At 37.2% G+C, this 19,964-nt stretch overlaps 2 protein-coding genes across 4 annotated transcripts; one reads left to right on the forward strand and one right to left on the reverse strand.

The window, feature by feature from the left end:
• Positions 1-1,335: 1,335 nt before the first annotated feature.
• LOC107587552 (tetratricopeptide repeat protein 16) lies at positions 1,336-9,695 on the reverse strand. 2 transcript variants are annotated; one of them, XM_016275365.1, is made up of 13 exons: positions 9,539-9,695; positions 9,248-9,303; positions 9,079-9,169; positions 8,848-8,991; positions 8,412-8,512; positions 7,418-7,547; positions 7,117-7,331; positions 4,306-4,583; positions 3,993-4,134; positions 3,733-3,898; positions 3,111-3,247; positions 2,803-2,950; positions 1,336-1,625 (listed from the first exon to the last, which is right to left on the reverse strand). In XM_016275365.1, exons 1-13 carry the CDS (start codon positions 9,563-9,565, stop codon positions 1,470-1,472), a joined length of 1,791 nt encoding a protein of 596 aa, XP_016130851.1. In that variant the 5' UTR covers positions 9,566-9,695; the 3' UTR covers positions 1,336-1,469. The 2 variants fall into 2 exon arrangements, with proteins under 2 accessions (XP_016130851.1, XP_016130852.1); XM_016275366.1 differs by lacking the exon at positions 9,539-9,695 and adding an exon at positions 9,408-9,496.
• Positions 9,696-9,972: 277 nt separating this feature from the next.
• On the forward strand, positions 9,973-16,164 carry slc2a8 (solute carrier family 2 member 8). 2 transcript variants are annotated; one of them, XM_016275368.1, is made up of 10 exons: positions 9,973-10,250; positions 10,484-10,646; positions 10,960-11,166; positions 11,966-12,065; positions 12,644-12,855; positions 13,801-13,950; positions 14,033-14,141; positions 14,545-14,718; positions 15,678-15,823; positions 15,910-16,164. In XM_016275368.1, the coding sequence occupies exons 1-10, from the start codon at positions 10,165-10,167 to the stop codon at positions 16,054-16,056; spliced, it is 1,494 nt and encodes a 497-aa protein (XP_016130854.1). In that variant the 5' UTR covers positions 9,973-10,164; the 3' UTR covers positions 16,057-16,164. The 2 variants fall into 2 exon arrangements, with proteins under 2 accessions (XP_016130854.1, XP_016130855.1); XM_016275369.1 differs by having other exon boundaries at positions 12,644-12,705.
• The last annotated feature ends 3,800 nt before the right edge of the window (positions 16,165-19,964 follow it).

Genomic DNA, 19,964 nt, shown 5'->3' on the forward strand with positions numbered 1-19,964 from the left:
AATAAGCTACATTGCTGTCTCATAACCTCACTGCATTGTATGCTTAATTCAGCTTGTGTAGTGCAGTCAACATCATCTAGTCTCATTTTGTGTAAAAATGTCTAACTCTTGGCAGTCCAATCAAATAATGAGGATGCAGTTAAAGGAATGGTTCACCCAAAAACGAAAATTTACTCACCATCAGGCCATGATGGATTTGTTTCTTACAAACATGCAGCTTTTTGCTTCACAAGACATTAATCGATAGCTTTCTATTTTTTCTATTCTATCTACTTGTTTTTCTTTGTGTGTGTGAGTGTGTGTGTGTGTGTGTATAATATGTATATGTATATATACACCTTGCTACGTGTACTGCGTTAGGCTAACCGAGACTTGTCATTTGCACTTATATATTGTTGCTCTTTTGTTAGTTTTGACTGCTTTTATTGTCCTCATTTGTGAGTCGCTTTGGATAAAAGTGTCTGCTAAATGACTAAATGAATGTGTCACACTGGAAGTGTCAGGTCAAGTCTGTTTTGGGACACAAAATGCCACACTATGTGTTCTGGTTGTACACTAAACTGAAATGTAGGCTGAAATACACTACACGACTTTTGTACATTTATTTATTTTTTACTCCCCCCCCCCCTCACTGTCATCGGTGTTAAAAATCAGTAAGGCGTCTAAAATGATTAAGGTCTAATGTGATGATAATAACTGAGTGCTACTTCAAATCGTCGACAAAGATAAGCTGTAAGTCAAGTGAAGATTATAAATCACCACACAGCTGAGCAAATGCCTTCTTCGCAGTCTACATAACCGTAGACTGGACTAAATGGTTAGTTACAGAAAGTCTTTATTTCATGTATGTTTTCTTTTTGCACAAGGACAATAAATGTCAGAAAACGACGTCCGATTGTTCTATTGTTGCAATGCCCAAAAATCTCAGGCTGTCTCCTCTAGGGGCTGAAAACATGTGTTTCACTATTAGCAAGGGAGTGTAAACGTCTGTGATAAAAGTCTGGGATCAGCTGCCAGTGGTGTTTTTATACTGTTCTCTTTTCTGGCTCACTTTCTCAGCTGTTTCCCCAGCTGCTGAGGACCTCTGAGCAGCAACAGCTGCTATGAACAAAACAACTCTCACAGCATTATTGCAAGGAATTGACTCAATCAAATATAATGCCAAAACAATCTCTAACCTTCAAGGAAATATAATACATAATTCATATATTCATCTTGTTTCAAAACCGTATGCAAAACTCTTAAAAAAAATAGTTCAGACTCCAATGTTTGGACTCCAGTGTCAAAATGTCTTTGTTTGTTTTTCCTCAGAAGAAAGAAAGCCATACAGGTTCAGAAAAAAAGTCACTAAATGATGACAAAATATTCATGTTTGAAATATCCCTATAAGTCTAGAACCCAAAGTATTAAGGGAATTACAGATTACCCAGTCACCAGAATCGCTGAGACTGATTCATACCAATGAGCCTTCAACAATTGAGCCCAAAGCCCCCAAATTTCCTCCACACATACGGCCGTTCCCGAGTGCTAGGCTCTTCACGTACAGGGTGGTGAAGGGCCAGACGGGGCCCGTCATAGTGCAGGGGCTGCCTCTGCTGCAGGGCTCTTTTCACAGCTTGATTCAACTGACACCATAAACAGAAGAGATTCATGCCACAAGTTAAAAGATTTAGCCTTTCCGAGAAAACACACACATTTAACTGAGAATGATATCATAAAAAATGAAAGAAATACAACTGGAGCAAATAATTTGTTATTTATTCCACACGTTTTTACAGTGGACCGAAAGTTGTTTTTTGGACAAATTAGTTTTGAATGTAATATGAACAATATAAGTTTATATGGAAAATATTTTTTTGTCCATTTTTAAACCAAATTTGAACTTCAGTAGTGAATAATTCCGCACTTTTAAGAAGTGCAGCCATTTCAAACGGTGCTAAGATTATTTAAAAAATGTTTCTGTAGTACTAAATTTGCACTTTCAAATAATTTCTTCAGGATGAGGTAATAGCTTTTCTAAGAAGACTGGAAAAATGGTGCTTTGCCTTCACAGGTAAAGATTAAATTATAAAACAGTAATTTCAAACATTAATCATTTGCATTATCAATTTTAAACAGCTAAACACTACCTTGGGAAATAAAAACATAAAAATATATTACTGATTCCAAAAATTTCAATGATAATGTCTGAAGTGTGGGTGATAAATAATGTTGGAGCCCGGTCTCATTAAAATGCGTATCAATAGCATGATTTTCGGTTTCTATTTGGTGTGCTATTTATATGCAGAAATTGACTTTGGCGTGCATATGATACGCACGTGTTTGGCATGTATATGATACGCATATGGTGACCCATACTTGGAATTAGTGCTCTGCATTTAACCCATCCAAAGCGCACACCCACAGCAGTGAACACACACACCGTGAACACACACCTGGAGCAGTGGGCAGCCATTTATGCTGCGGCGCCCGGGGAGCAGTTGGGGGTTCGGTGCCTTGCTCAAGGGCACCTCAGTCGTGGTATTGAAGGTGGGAGAGAGCGCTGTACATTCACTCCCCCCACCTACAATCCCTGCCGGTACGAGACTCGAACCTGCAACCTTTGGGTTACGAGTCCGACTCTCTAACCATTCTCACAACTTCCCCCTATATAAATATAACGCCAAATAGAAAAAGAAACTTGTGGTATTTATATGCACTTTCATGAGATGGGGTTGTAATGTGGCTCTCTATCACTGTATTGGTCAGTATTTACAACACTAGTAGCAAACAATTTTGTGTGTAGATCTGGCACATGTCTACCTGCTGTTTTCTCTTGACTAGCTTGCATTGCACCTCTCTTGGAGTGACGCATGGCTTCATCATCTCCTCTGAACCATCTTCAGCCTGTAACTTCTGTGAGGATGTTTGTGACTGACTCTCCTCCTTGGCAAGGGCCATCCTGCCAATTCTAGCAGAAGGAATGGAGCTCTTAAAACTAAAAGCTGATTCCTAGCAATAAACCTACATTCACACAATCTAGCATAAAATCTTCTGAAGATAAGAGAACCCAGGCATCTCTACAATCAAACTAAACCACAGTGAGTTTATTCATCAGCATGCTCACAAACCTTGACACCTTGGAGACTGCTAGTTTGAAAGCCTGAATCTTTGCCGTCAGCTGGGTTGTGACTGACTGTGCAGTGGCACAGGACATAATATCTGTCAAGGAGCATCCTGGGAGCAGACTGGACAGCAAAGGCAACACCTAAAATTAGATTTAGGAATGATAAACTACATTTAAAGATGGCCCTTTTCCATCTAAAACAACTAAATAAAGTTCTATACACTTGCGATTCTTAAAGTCATTATTTTCAAGTCCAGTTTGAAAATGTTAGATAAAAATACATATATTTCGCATAAAATATTTGTGATTTTATTTTTTAAAAAGCCATTTTCTATTTCTAAGCCTATTTCTCACCTATTATTTCTAAATGTTCTCCAGATAATATTTAATCATTTTTTGATTACATTTAGAAGCCAAAATAATAATTTTTGGAAACAACTTTTTTATGATTATAATATTTATAAATGGGTCTGTACATAACAATTTATAGCCATTTTTCCTCACATGGTGATTATCATACTTGGGGGTTTTGGCATCATCAAAAAGCCTTAAATCTTAAGACATTTTATCCATATTTGATTAGGAACATTTACCGTAGTTTGGGAATGTAACAAAGAGAGACTTGCCTGATCATTGGTGGGCTCCAAGATAAGGACTCTGATGGCATCCATCTTGGCCTCCTCCATTTTGGCCACTTTGCTGTAAGCTTTGGCTCGATTCTCATAGTAATGTACTTCACCAGGGTTGTACCTTATAGCAACAGAAAACTTGTCTGCTGCTTCCTGGTAGTTCCTGAAACAAAACACATTTCTAAAATAATATCAAGAGGCACAAGGTAAAGAAATATGTTTATAATTTCATACTTAACCACATAGTTTAAACCTACTTGTCTTCATAGCCATGCAGACCCAGTGTATTGTGAATAACAGCAAGCCGTAGCCAGATATCCGTGTTGTCAGGGTCCATCTCCTCTGCTTGCTGATAGTCAGCCAGTGCAAATGTCCACTCACACTGCTTAAAAAAACAATCTGGAGGAAAAAAGACAGATTTTCTCTGTAGAATACAAATTCTGCTCCATTATTTTGAGTGATGTGAAACAACCAAGCCATTTAAGAAATTCTAATTCAACAAGAAATATCACCATCTTTACGCCACTTTCAGCCCAACACCCATTAACCTCTTTATTTCTCAGTCCACACCTCCTCTGTTGATGAACAGCTCATTTGCATCTCTCTGTTTCTCTATGGCCTTGTTCAGCAGCATGATGGCTTCACCGTACAGATTCCGGGAGAAGCACTGAATGGCAAAATCATTGTATGTGAGTATGAGTTGGGTCTGAGCATCTTCCTCTAAATCCTCTGAATTGTCCTGCATGCCTCCTTGAGGATGATCTTCTCCAACCCCACAGAACTCAACAGCAAGAATCAAGTCCTCAATGGCAGCAGTGAAGTCTTTCAGGCGCCGATATAGAATCCCCCTATGAGCAGACAGAAAATATGTGTATTTTATAGAGATAGTTCACCCAAAAATGAAAATTGTCTTTATTTGCTTAGCCTCAAGTTGTTCCAAATCTGTATGAATTTCTTTCAGCTGTTGAACACAAAAGAAGATATTTTGAAGAATGCTGGTATCCAAATCGTTGACGTAGCCATTGATTTTCACAGTATGGAAAAAATTTAATGGAAGGTTACCAACATTCCTCAAAATATCTTCTATTGTGTTCAGCAGATTAAACTCATAAAGGTTTGGAACAAGTGGTGGGTGAGTAAATGACGAATGAATGTACAGTGGGGAAAATATTTATTTGATCCCCTGCTGATTTTGTAAGTTTGCCCACTTACAAAAAAATGAAAGGTCTGTAATTTTTATGGTAGGTTTATTTTAACGTATAGAGACAGACAGTGCTTCTTCTTGAGCCACTCCTTTGTTGCCTTGGTGGTATGTTTCGGGTCATTGACATGCTGGAAGACCCATCCATGAACATCTTCAGTGTTCTGGCTGAAGATTTTACAGTACATGGCCCCGTCCATTTGCCCCTCAATGCGGTGAAGTCGTCCTGTACCCTTAACAGAAAAACAGCCCCAAAGCATAATGTTTCCACCTCCTTGCTTGACTGTAGGGATGGTGTTCTTGGGGTCATAGTCAGCATTTCTCTCCCTCCAAACACGGCGAGTCAAGTTCATGCCAAAGAGCTCAATTTTGGTCTCATCTGACCACAGCACTTTCTCCCAAGCCTTCTCTGAATCATTTAGATGTTCTTTGGCAAACTTTAAACAGGCCTGTACATGTGCCTTCTTGAGCAGGGGGGTCTTGCGGACGCTGCAGTATTTCAGTCCATTGCAGCGCAGTGTGTTACCAATGTTTTGCTTGGTGACTGTGGTCCCAACAGCCTTAAGATCATTAACAAGCTCCTCCCGTGTAGTTCAGGGCTGATCCCTCACCTTTCACATGATCATCCTTACCCCATGAGGCAAGATCTTGCACAGAGCTCCAGACCGAGGCCGATTGATGGTTGTTTTGTATTTCTTCCATTTCCGAATATTCGCACCAACAGTTGTCTCCTTCTCACCAAGCTTCTTGCTGATGGTCTTGTAGCCCATTCCAGCCTTGTGCAGATCTACAGTCTTGTCTCTGACATCCTTTGACAGCTCTTTGGTCTTGCCCATGGTGGTGGGAGAGGTTGAAATGAAAGATACAGATTGTGTGGACAGGTGTCATACACCTAACGAGTTGACATTAGGAGTAACTTCTTAAAGTAACAGGACTAATCTGTGTTCAATATGGGCACATAACCAATCTATGAGAGCCAGAATTCTTGCTGGTTGATAGGGGATCAAATACTTATTTCACTCACTGAAATGCAAATCAATACCCATTGTTGTGCCAATGATCCACGACCATCACCTCATGTTGCAGCATGAAAATGCACGGCTCCATGTTGCAAGGATCTGTACACAATTCCTGGAAGCTGCAAACATCCCAGTTCTTGCATGGCCAGCATACAGACCGGACATGTCACCCATTGAGCATGTTTGGGATGCTCTGGATCGGCATATACGACCGCGTGTTCCAGTTCCTGCCAATATCCAGCAACTTCGCACAGCCATTGAAGAGGAGCGGACCAAAACATACCATAAAAATCACAGACCCTTCATTTCTTTGTTAGTGGGCAAACTTACAAAATTAGCAGGGGATCAAATAAATATTTTCCCCACTGTATCCCATTAATACCATTTATATTATATGTCTATTTCACTATATGTAGTTCATTTTTTATTTAATTTATTGATTGATTGATTTGAATTTACTTCTTATTAAAGCATTTACAACCCATATACTGTACAAACAAGATAGTCCTACAGTATATCACTGCTGAAAAGACCAGTTCATCAATTATTGCTGGTCTGATTTCCATCCAAAAAGTATATTTTAATTTAACTTTCTTGTGCCCCTTTTATCTATTTATTAATTATCATCAATGTAATCCACTTTTTGTAATTGCCTGTAATGCACTTGTTTGTGCTATAATGTCTGAAAGGTATTATACAAACAATGTTAATATTATGAATTTACTTTCTGATCCAGGCTGGTTTATGCTGATTTAGTGCTGGTATTAAATTTTTTTTGTGAACACAGTACCATAATACTACAATATTTTGTGTACATGTATCATGCTAGTACTATCATGCAGGCAAACTTTGAAGAAACTTATTTTACTTAAATAGCTATAAATATACAGTAAAAAAAAAACTAATTTGTGTCATTCATTTTTCGTATTTCATAGAAAACAGTAATAACCCTAACCCTGTAAAATAGTAATATAAATAATCGGTCTGTCTACATTTTTGACTGGTAATAGAAAAGCAAAGCAAAAAAAATAAATAATTGTAACAGAAAATTCATATAAAACCTAAATTAAGTGTGCATATCATATCATAATACTAAATTAAATGGAATAATATCACTGTCACAAAAGACCAATTCTTCAGCATGCAGTAAATGCCCCTTACCTAAAGAGGTAGTACTGTGCTTTATTGGGGTTATATTCCAGAGCGGTGTTAATTTTCCCCAGTGCATCTGAAAGCTCTCCCTTCAATGCCTTATCAACAGCTGCCTGATGGGAATCATCCGCTGCTTCCTTCAGCTTCTTCAGCAGTGCCTGTGCCTCTGGACAGCACGGTTTCAGCCTGAGTGCTGACCTCAAGTCATGATAGCACAGAGTCATCTGAGGAGACACGCAGTCCTCTTACCTGTTTATTACAGTCACTTGAAGGGAAATGTTTTTCTGAAGGCTGTGAATGATGGTCTGACCTGATTGAGCTGGTGGTGAAGGCGAGCTCTCAGAGTGAAGAGGTCTGCTGACTGGCCGTCCGTCTCCAGCCAATTATTGACCAACCGAAGACAGTCAGAGTAACGGCCAAGAGCGGTCAGACAAGCCAAACTATGAATACATATACAACAATTATGGAAAATTATGATCTCATGGTTTCCACGGTAGCCCAAAACTCTTTTTGAACACTTTTTAACACTTACGTCACACTTAAAAATGCCTGTATTGCATTGCATTGGATCCAAAATATCAAATCAAGTGTCATCAGCAACAAAACTAAAAGACTAACTGCACTTTTCTAGCCAATATCTTTTAACACTTTCAGACTGTTGAGGGTCATTTTGACCCTTTTTAGACCGACTTTTCAGCCTTTTTCAGATTTGTATCATCGTTATCCACATACATTTTAATCGTGATCTTGATATGATATTGTTTATCGCCTGGCGCTAATTCTGGCTATTTATAGAATGTGCTTGTGTGTCCAAATATACTTTTTTTGCTCATTTTGAACAATATGTCTATTGTTTTAATATTTTTTTCAATAATGTAGTTCTTTAATTAAATTGTTTAATTATTTTTCATGAAAAGTGTGAGTGACATTGAGCTATATTTTAAACTATATTTCTTAAAAAAAATAAATGCTACTTTAAACATACACATATTTTAAAATGTGGCTTGATTGTCCAAATCCATTTTGAGTTAGCTTTAATTCAGTAATAACTTGGGAATTATATGAATAATATGTTGCATTTAGTTAAATCCTGCACACACACAATGGAAATAAAAAAAAAAAGCAACAGCACTCAATAATGTGAACAACAGTTGGTGATGATAGTTAGGTGAAGAGAGAGCATGTAGCGCCACCTAGTGGTATTTTGGTGTTAACATGATGCTAGTTTAGCTAGTAGTTCAGACACATGTAGACTTCAAATCTCTTTGAAGGGCACTTAAATATCTGGTACAGTCTGCACTGACCTTCTAATGTGATATGGGCGAAAGGAGGGTTTGAGTTCTGCAGCTTTTGTGAAAGACTCCAGAGCCTCCAGAAACTTCCCTAAATCAAAACAACACTGGCCCTATAAGGTCAGTTAGAACATACACAGATATGTGGTCATTAACAATGAATAACAGCAGAGGACCATATGTGATAAATTCATGCACATTTTATTGCAGGGAAAATTTGCATTTCAACTATGCAAATAAATATTAATAAAATGGGCATTAGGGGTAAAGATCAAAAGGGCAAAAAGAAAAAAAACAACAGTCATAATTCTAATGCAAACTTAATGTTTTATAAATGTGTTAATGAATAGATACATTTCAAAACACAAACAGCAAAGGCGATGCCATTTGTAATATTTCAAGCTCATAATCTAGTTTCTGTCATCTGTGAATAAATTAATTGTTGTACCTGCAGGTAGTAGATGAAGGCAAGTTGTCGAGGGTAGGCCTCAGTTTGGGGATCCAGACTGCAGGCATGTTTGTAATCTAGTGCTGCAGATTGGAAGTCACACAGCTGAAGATATGCTTCTGCTCGTTGGACATAAAACTTAGTCTGCAGGTGGGGAGAATATTAAATAAGATGAATATTTAGAGCCAAATAATTATGGAGTACATATACAATCCATTGCCTGGCCTTTACCTGATGTGGCTGGAGTAGAATGGCCTTTGAGAAACAGGACACAGCCTTGTCAAAGTGAGACTGTGACATGGCACCAACACCTGCTTCATAACTAGACACATGTGCACATGTGTAAATATGCTTCTCAGTTAGACTCTGTAGTATTGTTTATAAACATCTGTTCACTTACTGTTTCTCTGTCTTTTCTTTTATTATGCGCTCCCCATACATATCCGGTTTCTTTTTCTGGAAAATGAGAAATACAGATTTTTGTATAAATAAATATATTCGAATACTTATTATTTCCTCGTTCTGCTTGCTTGAAAGACATGACCAGGAATTATTCTTACTTCTGAGAGCACATGGACATTTTCAACTGCATGAATATGTACTAAACTGTTTCATCTAATCTCTCTCTCTCTCACACACACACACACACACACACAGAGCAAGAAATGTTGCACACATGTAAAATACGAACCTCGGCACAGCCAACAGGTGGATTCATATTGACAACAGATGTGCATCAGTAAAAGTTTAAGTCTATAAAAGCACGTAAAGAAAATGAAAAACCTCCAGAGTCCTCACGTTTATTTCCCACAACCAAAACAAATCAACAAACAGTGCAGACCCTGAAACTAAAAGCACTTTTGAAAACATTTAGTAACTATGGGAACAGTTAAATGGCAAAAGAAGAGCAACGGCTGTATGTAGAAATGTGTTTTTAATAAACATCTTTTAAAATACATTTAGTGCAAAGTGACAATTTTATAAAATGAATTTAAAAGCACAATGTTAGATCAAATGTTTAAAAAAAATAATAGGCAATAAATATTTTGTGTGCATTCTTGTATGCAAGCACAAAGGAATAATAACCGACTTTTATTTTGAAATCGCAACGTCTTTGGTCAGCAGGTATGTATTACTGTCAGCTGACAACAAGTGAATAAAGCGTTTTTCCTCGGGATGCTGATAAACAAAGCCTTTGATACTTCGCTGGCTGAGCTTATGTATGTTTTGTCAGTTGTAACGTATGACATAACAGCACAGTTTGTGTGTGGCGATTATCTATGAAGTGCTTGATTCTCGTTTGTGAGAGGAGACGCTATGGATGAGTATGAGGAGACCAGACCACTGTTGGTCAACGATGAGCAGACAGACGAGGACAGATCAGAGCAGGACTCCTATCTGGAGTAAGTGTGAATTTATGGTCACTTTTATGCAACTTATGATGGTATTACATGCTACTCCATGGTGCTTCAAAGAACACGGTGTATATCCACAACGAAGAATCATTACATTTTGTCAACAGAATGAGTTGACAATGACTTAACATACAGTGTTCCTGTACTCAAGGAAAACCTGTTTAACACGAATGCTAACCTTATCCATAGCTGATTTGTGTGTAACTACTTTTGCTCGACAGTAAAGTTAAGAATGGGAAGCTGTATATTGCCACATTCGCAGCAGTTCTGGGACCCCTGAGTTTTGGGTTTGTCCTGGGTTATAGCTCTCCTGCCATACCTGAACTCAGCAAAATCCAAGACCCACGACTGCAGCTCAGCACAGAGGAAGCTTCCTGGTTTGGGGTATGTGAATGCTTTAGATCCTGCTTTTTTTTCAGGTAAATGCTTATCATTTTTAGTTCCTCAGAACTTACAATGCCATTAGTTTCTGAGTTGGAGGATGTTTAAATACCAAAATCCAAAGTTAGTTGTCCGCTAAAAGTTTAGCAAAGATGCTGATGTCAACGGAACAACATTATGATTCTCTGTCTGATGCCATTAGTTTCTGAGTTGGAGGATGTTTAAATACCAAAATCCAAAGTTAGTTGTCCGCTAAAAAAAGTTTAGCAAAGATGCTGATGTCAACGGAACAACATTATGATTCTCTGTCTTATAGTCCGTGGTGACCATTGGTGCAGCTCTTGGGGGTCTCCTTGGAGGATGGATTGTCGAGAAGATTGGACGAAAATTGAGCCTTATGTTTTGTGCATTACCCTTCATCTGTGGGTTTACCATCATTATCGCTGCTCAGAACCACTGGATGTTATATGTGGGCAGAGTGCTCACTGGTCTAGCCAGTGGAGTGACTTCTCTTGTTGTACCTGTAAGTATTACCAGTGTATTGCTGGAAGTAAAAATCCCAGATTTTCTCTATAGAGGAATTGATTTTTAACAATAAATGCTAAACCTTAAGACCTACTGTGAGCAGTCAGGTTGTATTTGCTTTTGTTGAAACCATCAGTCTGCATTGTTTGAATTGTTTTAAAATATTCATGTTTAACAGCAAAATTCCTGGTAAAAACAAGATTCTGCAAAGAAGTCTCCCACAATCAGAATCATGGGCTCTTTAGCGTCCACCTTCTTGCATGAAGCACAGCAGATGACATAACAGTGTCAGTCTCCTTATGCTCCTAAACTCCTGAAATATTTGTATATACATAGGTATATTTTGCAATAAGCTTAAATAAATATTGTTTCTATATATAATCAACACCTTTAAATGAATCGTTTTATATTTCTCCATCATTTAATTGGGTTATGTCATACGCAGTGCTTCGTGGTAATGTGGTTCTTTGTCTCACTACAGTTGTTCATTTCACAGTCTTGTACCTTTTGACCAATTTTCAAATAATTTTTTTGCTTCAAGTCTAATTTTGTCATTGTTATTCACTTCATAGTTGGTTGGTTTGGTTCCTTTCATGACTTATAGTCCTTCAACAAAGTTTTTAAAACTCCTATGGGGGGAAAAAATGGGGAAAATGCTCTCAGAAATTATTGTTGTTATTGTAGAACTGCAGACCGTCGTTAACAATTGAAATTCTGTGAACCATGTTTTTAACCAAATTTTGGCAATTTAATTCAACAGAACGTTATCCATTTGACTTTGCTCTCCATTTCTGCAGCTCTACATCTCTGAAACGGCTCATGAGCGTGTTAGGGGAACTATGGGCTCGTGCGTGCAACTTATGGTTGTGATAGGCATTATGGGAGCCTATATAACAGGTATTAGCCCTCATTTTAAACTTGTGACTGAACTGTGACACAAGTTATGACACTTGAGTCCCTTTGAGAGTAAATAGAGCTGCTCTACTCTCAGTTAGCTGTATGAGATGATTGTTAATGTTTAATCGGAGGACACATTTCAACCTTCTTTAATTACAGTGAGATCTTACACATACTGTATACTGTCTCTTTTCCAGTGCATCCCTGCACTCCAGTACTTTATTTGTTCTTTGAAATCAGATCAGATTTGTGTGAATGCCTCCCTAATTTGTGCTGGCGAGAATCCTTATGAAAGACTTTCAGTATTGCATTAATGGCTAGGTCAATTTAGCTGAGGAATGTCCCTCTTAAAAATACACAGAGCCTGCATTGTACATTGCTCTATCTGGGCTGTGTTTACATGAAGAGTATGAAAACCTGACCCATTCTGTGTGATCAGTAGTAGTATACTGTATACCTTAAAAGTACCTCCAGTAATTTATAGTAGTATTTATACAATGCCATGAGGGTGAGTAAATGATAACAGAATTCATTTTGTGGCAAACTATCACTTTAAATAATGCAATTTTTTTTTCAAGGTTTGTTCCTGGACTGGCGATGGTTAGCAATTGCATCCTCTATCCCTCCCACAATAATGCTGGTGTGTATGTGCTTCATGCCGGAGACACCACGATTCCTGCTCTCCCAAGGGAAAAGGAAAGAGGCAGAGGAGGCCCTGCGGTTCCTCAGGGGCCCTGATGCCCCGGCAGAGTGGGAGTGTGCTAGAATAGAAGAGGCCTACAACAATGAAGTTAGACATCACAAATTTCTCATTTCACATCTCAAAGTTCAAAGCTCTCAATTTTAGTATTACATTTTGATCTGCAGTTCAAGGTTAAAGTCAATGTGAAATTTCTAATTTAACATTTTTGAGTGAACTGGATATTCAATGATGAAACAGTTCACCAAAAAGATGAAAATTCTGTCATCATTTACTCATGTCTTACTGAATTGCTTCATGTCGTTCCAAATCCATTAGACTTTTCATTCTTTTTTTGAAACGCAAATTAATATATTTTTCATGATGATTTATATCCCTCCAATGAAAGTATTCCACAAAAAATGATTCAAAATCCACGATTTGAGTGGCATAATCCAAGAGACATGACCACTTTATATGACAAATACGTTTAATTTAGGCTTTTATTTATATATAAACATTGAACAATGCACATATATAAAGCTCTTCAAATATGGTAAACGGAAGCGCAGCCATTCTTGCTTGACGAACAAACTTTATTCGTTCTTGTGGACCATGTTTATATGTGGAAAAAAACTATTGAAAATTTTTTTAAATTATATATTCGTAATATAAAAAGTCTCTTCAGAATACTTGTATTAAATCTTATAAGTTATAAGACTTATAACTTTATAAGTCTTTATGAACTTTTTAAAGCTTTAATTTTTTGGTTGTGTGGACTTTCAGTGGAGAAACTGAAATCTCTCAGGTTTCAAAAAAAATATCTTGATTTGTGTTTCGTAGAGGAGCGAAAGTCTTGGAGCACCATGAGGGTGAGTGAATGATGACAGAATTTTGATTTTTGGGTGAACCATCTCAAATTGTATCCAACAGGAACTGAATTGAATGATTAAATGTGGGTGTTACCAACCAGGGTTTAAGGTTTTTTTATTTAATTAATAAATTCTGTGTACAACTGTATACAAGTCACTAAATTTGACATGTGACTGATTAAAGGAGCAAAGCTTCAGTCTGGCGGATCTAAAGGACCCTGGTGTCTATAAGCCTTTAGGCATAGGCATTATGATGATGCTTCTCCAGCAATTAACCGGCATTAATGCCATCATGTTTTACGCAGAGACAATCTTCGAGCAGGCCCATTTCAAAGTGAGTTTTGTTGATGAAGTTCATTCATTCAGCTTTTTTTATGCTAAATGCACACTGTAATGTTCTTTATTTTCCACCACAGAGCAGCGATGTGGCCACTGTTATTGTTGCAGCCACACAGGTGGTCTTCACTGCAATTGCTGCTGCTATCATGGACAAGGCTGGGCGGAAAATTCTCCTCATCTTGTCTGGTAGCAACATCATTAATAAACTGATATATTTGCACGGTAACACTTTACTTATAGCCTTTGTGTATAATGCATTATAAAAGTAGTTTTAATGCATTAATTATGCCTTGTATTGCACCTTATAATGCATTGTACAGTCTAATGAATAATTGTAACCACAGTTGAAACATTATAACACTTATCAATTCATTGTTACACTATGCATTTTAAATTTGTTTACAATTATTTACGACAAGATATAATGTATTACAAAGCACATTATGAATCATTTTAACGCATTATACCCTTTAATAACCCTTTATAATGTATTATACATAAAGGCTTTAAGTAAAGTGTTACCATTTGCACTACTGTTTTTGGAAAAAACTGTAAATGGATTGTCCTTAATTTTGTGCCCCTCCACAAGGTGTCACCATGTGTGTTAGTGAAGCAGTGTTTGGAGTATATTTCAAGTTGACTGTGAAGCATAATAACTCCTCACTGACGAGTGTATTATTAGACGCCCAGGGTTCTCTGGCAGAGCAGCCTCCTACAGACCTGGCCTGGCTGGCTGTGGGAAGCATGGGCCTTTTCATTGCAGGTAAGATGAAATGTATTTCACTGAATCTTACCATAGAACAAGAAATATTTAGCAACTGTACTAAGATTTCCTGCTGTATGTGTTCAAGTTAAATTTATTTATTTAGCACTTTATACAATACAGATTGTTTAAAAGCAGCTTTGCAGTAATAAACAGGAAAAAAGGGTACAGAAGACAATAGTGTCATTTCAATTTAGTTCAGTGTTGCTTCTGTTCAGTTCAAAAACTGTTAATGTTGAAAAAGTTCATTAATTATGAAACGATTTCAATTCTGCTATAAGCAGCTCCACAGAAGACAATAGTGTCATTGTCCAACTCAATTTAGTTCAAATATAAAGATCTATAAAATAATAGTTGTAATCAGAATTTATGTCCATCCAGATACCAATTATTTTACAGATGCAGACTGACTTAAAGAAAAAACAAAATATACAGTGATGTCTAGTTTTCACTGTGTTGCTGTACTTGAGGTTTTGTCCAGTTCCTATTTTTGGTGAAATATCAAGTTCAGTCATGAAACTGTAAATGGCACAGGCTGATTGACCACATAATTTCACGCATGGCATAAGCTTTTTGGCCTCTGCTGATTCTGCAGCCAATGTTCAACATTTAAATAATCTGGTTCAGTGTTCACTGCAAGCTGGTTCCCTCTAAAACACTCCAGCTCCACCTGTCTAGATCTGCTATCAGATTTATATATGCCTATTCATGCAGCAGCTGCAGCATATCTTACATGTTCACAGCAGCGTGCCTTTGCATTTATTGGCAGTAGCAAGCCGGTACTTGCTCTGCAGCAATAGCAGCAGCACATTTCGCAGATTTATTCCACCAAGACCAAATACATTATCATTGTCATATCGATTAACATGCTAAAACTATTCCAAGATTTGTCATAATTGAAATGTGAATAAAAGGGTCAGTAAATAGACTGTAGACTATCATAAATATGTGTTAATCAGGTTTTGCTCTTGGCTGGGGTCCTACTCCTTGGCTGGTGATGTCCGAGATTTTTCCTACCCGAGTGAGGGGATTGGGCAGTGCTCTGTGTGTGCTTACCAACTGGACCTGTGCTTTCATTGTCACCAAGACCTTCCAGAACCTCATGGTGAGCTGACGGTCATGTATTTTCCCCAGAAACTTTCTAGGTTTAACAAAAAGGTCTAATACAGGATTAATAATGTTTCTTTTTAGGATGCCATAACCAGCGCAGGGACATTCTGGATGTTCTCTGGACTCTGTGCTCTCAATGTCATCTTCACTGCTATTTTTGTCCCTGAGACCAAAGGCAAAACTCTGGAGGAGATTCAAGCCTGTTTTAAGGGGACTTATCAGCGCTAGACAAGTTTTTTTCCTTAGGGACAATACCAACATTTTAAAGTGCCCCATTATGCCATTTTTACTGTTTCTAATAGAGATGCACCGATTGCAATTTTCTTGGCCGATTCCGATTTTTTGTTAGTGTGATCTGCCGATTCCGATTTTCTTTCTAAGAACTATAATTGACAGCATATACAAACAAAAATCTACTTTTCTTCAACGCAAAGTTTTATTTTCATAAAAAAAAACAAGTAAAAAGTCAGTAATAAAATAAGAACAATTAAAAAAAATTGCAAACAACAGCACAAATAAATGCAATAGAATAGAGAGAGCTATGAAACTAAGTTTTTCAGGTCAAGTTTTTATTCAGGTAAGAAATACTACAGAAATTAACGTAATCAAATGTAAAATAACACATCCAGTGTTATTTTCCATTTGATTACTTTAATTTCTGTAGTTTTCGTTGTAAAAATTAAATACAGATTAATGCTTACCATTAAAGTTATAAAACGTATTCAGTCAAGAGCAGAAAGTGATTTTCTTTGTCTTTTGTTCTTGGATTAACATGATGGACAGCAGCAGGAATATTGGACTGCGGTCCCTTTAAGAGTTTATCCACGGACCCAATGTACTGTTACACAACATGAGTTCTCTTTCTCAACTATTTAAAGCTGCAGTCCGTAAGTTTTGCCTCTTTGTCACCATCTCTGTTTGAAAACCTGGAATTGCAGCTGTGTGCGGAATTATCTAGCTTGCGTGGGTTGTGAGTCGGCACGGGTCCAGCGTGGATGAATCTAATGTTCTGAAGAGATTCTCTTACAATAGGATTACATGCATGCAAGGTCAGGGTTAGGGTTAACTTTAAATATCAAGCCGCAAAATGAACGGTTTTGTTCAGCTAAAAATAGCTGGACGGAGTAGAAGCAGATGAAACCGGACGCCAAACCCATATAATTTACAAATGGCCCATTTTTACGACAAGAAAAAGGTGGATAGAAAATATAAACATCTATTATTTATCATACTTGCAGGTTGTGATTCAGTGGAGCAGCTGGTCCAAATAAACAGGATACTGATCCATCTTTCAACAGCAAGCGTTTTGTGAATCCGGCGTTGAACTTCCCGAGATTAGAGAAGCAGTCAGCAGTAGAATGACGTGTTCTAACGAAGTTGTTTGCGGCCGGTGTTGTGCCGAATTCTGCACCCCTGCCAGATTATGCACCCCCTTGTTGAAGTCGCTACCTGATTGCCTAATCCCAACCCCACCCCTAATCCTAACCCCTCCCCCACACCTACTCCTAAACCTACCAATACTAGGGGGTGCATAATTTAGCAGGGTGCAAATTTCGGCACTACACCGGCCAACGTAGAACATAGGCGCGCATTATGCAAATGTGTTACCCCGTGACATGTAGCCGTCACGGAAATGGGATTCGAATTACTAACGACTCGTTTCAGCTGTTCAGAGTCGATTCTTTATTTTGGGAGACAGTAACTTTATTTATCGTGCAATTTCAGCTTTACAACTTTGCAGATCGTTTACATTCACATGATACAGCTACATTAAACACTGCATGAAAGGCAATATTGAAAATGGCATAATAGGGGCACTTGAAACAAACTAGTTGCATTGCTAGTATAATGTGCAAAATAATGTAAAAGTTCTCAGATCAAATATGTGTTTGATACTTTCTTAATGTGATTTGTCATTGAATTAGCACAAATAGTGGCTGATGTGACATGGTTTCAGGCAGTGTTCACAAATTTTTAATATGACTTGTTGTTTTTTACTGTTACTGTTGATGCTATAAAAAAAATGAGACACGATGTAAAATCAGTTTAACTTGTTTGCAGGTCGTAGGAAAGCAGTTTTTTGAAAAGGGTCTGAATATAATGTGCATTAACACCTATTCTTTTGACACATGCAAAGTTTATATAAGATTCTTTAGTTTGCAGTTTCTCAGCAATTTCCTCTGCATCAAGACTGTAGCTTGGGTTACATTTGAATTAGAATCATCAAATCTCAATCAATCTCAAAGATTACAATATGAAATGTTGAATTTAAAATGAAACTCATCGTAATATTGATATTGTAAGAAAGGTAAAATAAGCTATGTTTAATGAACTGCATTGGTGACTGCATACTTCTTTCTGACCTCACCTGTTATAACTAATTTTTTTCATTTAACAAAGAAGTTGAACCAAATATGATATTAATGCTAATTCATTTAAAATGCATGGTTACTAAAGAACATTATTGTTTGCTTCATTCAGAAAGTGAGCAAAATTAAACTGAAGTCTCAAAGGTGAAGTCATATGTTGAATTGTGGTACTGAGTCAGTAAAGTATTACGCATTGTTCTGTAATAATGACAGGGATGATGAATTATGTGCCAAATGAAGTGATATACCAAATAATCAAGTTTATTAAAGATTAATTTTGTAAAACTGTATTTCTAATATGCTGGTGAATAGGCCTACAGATAAAATGAACAATCTCAACATTCTAAATAAATATCACGTGACTATTATTTTTCATAATAAATTACTTTTATCAAAATGTGTGCCATCTGTTACTAGATAATGGTTATAAATAATTTAAATAGCTAGCTGCTGTATTTAATATCAAGTTCTCTTCAGTGGAAATGGAAATGAAATATAGCAGCATGCAGCAATTAAGGGGCCAAGCACAGCAGAGAATGAGGAGCAAGCATGGCAGGGAGGATAAGACCAAAGGCAACAATGAGTATTAAGGATATTTTATGGTGATTTTACTCAAACTGGCTGAAAAATCATAAATTCAATCATTAATGATTTAATGTTTTATCAATTTTGACCAATAGGTGGCAGAGGCAAAACTGTTTCCAAGCTATTAGCATTTTTTTATTTCATTATTAATGGTTAATCACTTTTGACCAATAGGTGGAGTTGTTCCCAAATTAATGTGGTGTGATCAGTGTGAGGTGACAATGACCCAAAGATTGATGTCATTATGCCAAAGCTTTGCAGAGATGCAGTTTGGTATCATGTCATCAATATACAAAAATGGTTTTGTCTTATCAACATGAAATCCATAACATCTTGTCGGCACAATCTGAAGAAGAATTTGAAGCCGAATTTGGTGAAAATCTGACAAGATCTTTAAAGGGGTCATCGAATGGCCATTTTTCACAAGTTGATATGATTCTTTAGGGTCTTAATGAAAAGTCTATAACATACTTTGGTTAAAATTTCTCAATGGTAGTGTAAAAACACCCTTTTAACCCTGTCAAAAACAACTATTTTCAGAGCAAGCCGTTTTGTTGCATTTCGTTTTAAATGCTAAAATAAATTCAATCATTAATAATGATTTAATGTTTTATCAATTTTGACCAATAGGTGGCAGAGGCAAAACTGTTTCCAAGCTATTAGCATTTTTTTATTTCATTATTAATGGTTAATCACTTTTGACCAATAGGTGGAGTTGTTTCCAAATTAATGTGGTGTGATCAGTGTGAGGTGACAATGACCCAAAGATTGATGTCATTATGCCAAAGCTTTGCAGAGATGCAGTTTGGTATCATGTCATCAATATACAAAAATGGTTTTGTCTATCAACATGAAATCCATAACATTTTGTCGGCACAATCTGAAGAAGAATTTGAAGCCGAATTTGGTGAAAATCTGACAAGATCGTTAAAGGGGTCATCGAATGGCCATTTTTCACAAGTTGATATGATTCTTTAGGGTCTTAATGAAAAGTCTATAACATACTTTGGTTAAAATTTCTCAATGGTAGTGTAAAAACACCCTTTTAACCCTGTCAAAAACAACTATTTTCAGAGCAAGCCGTTTTGTTGCATTTCGTTTTAAATGCTAATGAGCTCTGCTCACCCCGCCCCTCTCTTCCGTGGGGTGATGAGCAGACTGTAAACTTTAGCCACAAAACTT

The sequence above is a fragment of the Sinocyclocheilus grahami genome, unplaced genomic scaffold (assembly GCF_001515645.1).
Source record: "Sinocyclocheilus grahami isolate Dianchi unplaced genomic scaffold, SAMN03320097.WGS_v1.1 scaffold93.1, whole genome shotgun sequence".
NCBI classification, from domain to species: domain Eukaryota; kingdom Metazoa; phylum Chordata; class Actinopteri; order Cypriniformes; family Cyprinidae; genus Sinocyclocheilus; species Sinocyclocheilus grahami.

What these genes read in the sequence shown, in the direction of transcription:
- slc2a8 (XM_016275368.1), top strand. Translation starts at nt 10,165, where the DNA reads ATGGATGAGTATGAGGAGACCAGACCACTGTTGGTCAACGATGAGCAG. An exon ending in AGGAAGCTTCCTGGTTTGGG is followed by an intron (nt 10,647 to 10,959) that starts GTATGTGAATGC and finishes TCTGTCTTATAG; the next exon opens with TCCGTGGTGACCATTGGTGC. An exon ending in AGACCTTCCAGAACCTCATG is followed by an intron (nt 15,824 to 15,909) that starts GTGAGCTGACGG and finishes GTTTCTTTTTAG; the next exon opens with GATGCCATAACCAGCGCAGG.
- LOC107587552 (XM_016275365.1), bottom strand. Translation starts at nt 9,565, where the DNA reads ATGAATCCACCTGTTGGCTGTGCCGAG. An exon ending in AAAGAAAAGACAGAGAAACA is followed by an intron (nt 9,170 to 9,247) that starts GTAAGTGAACAG and finishes ACATGTGTCTAG; the next exon opens with TTATGAAGCAGGTGTTGGTG. An exon ending in CTGCATGGCTATGAAGACAA is followed by an intron (nt 3,899 to 3,992) that starts GTAGGTTTAAAC and finishes GTTTTGTTTCAG; the next exon opens with GAACTACCAGGAAGCAGCAG.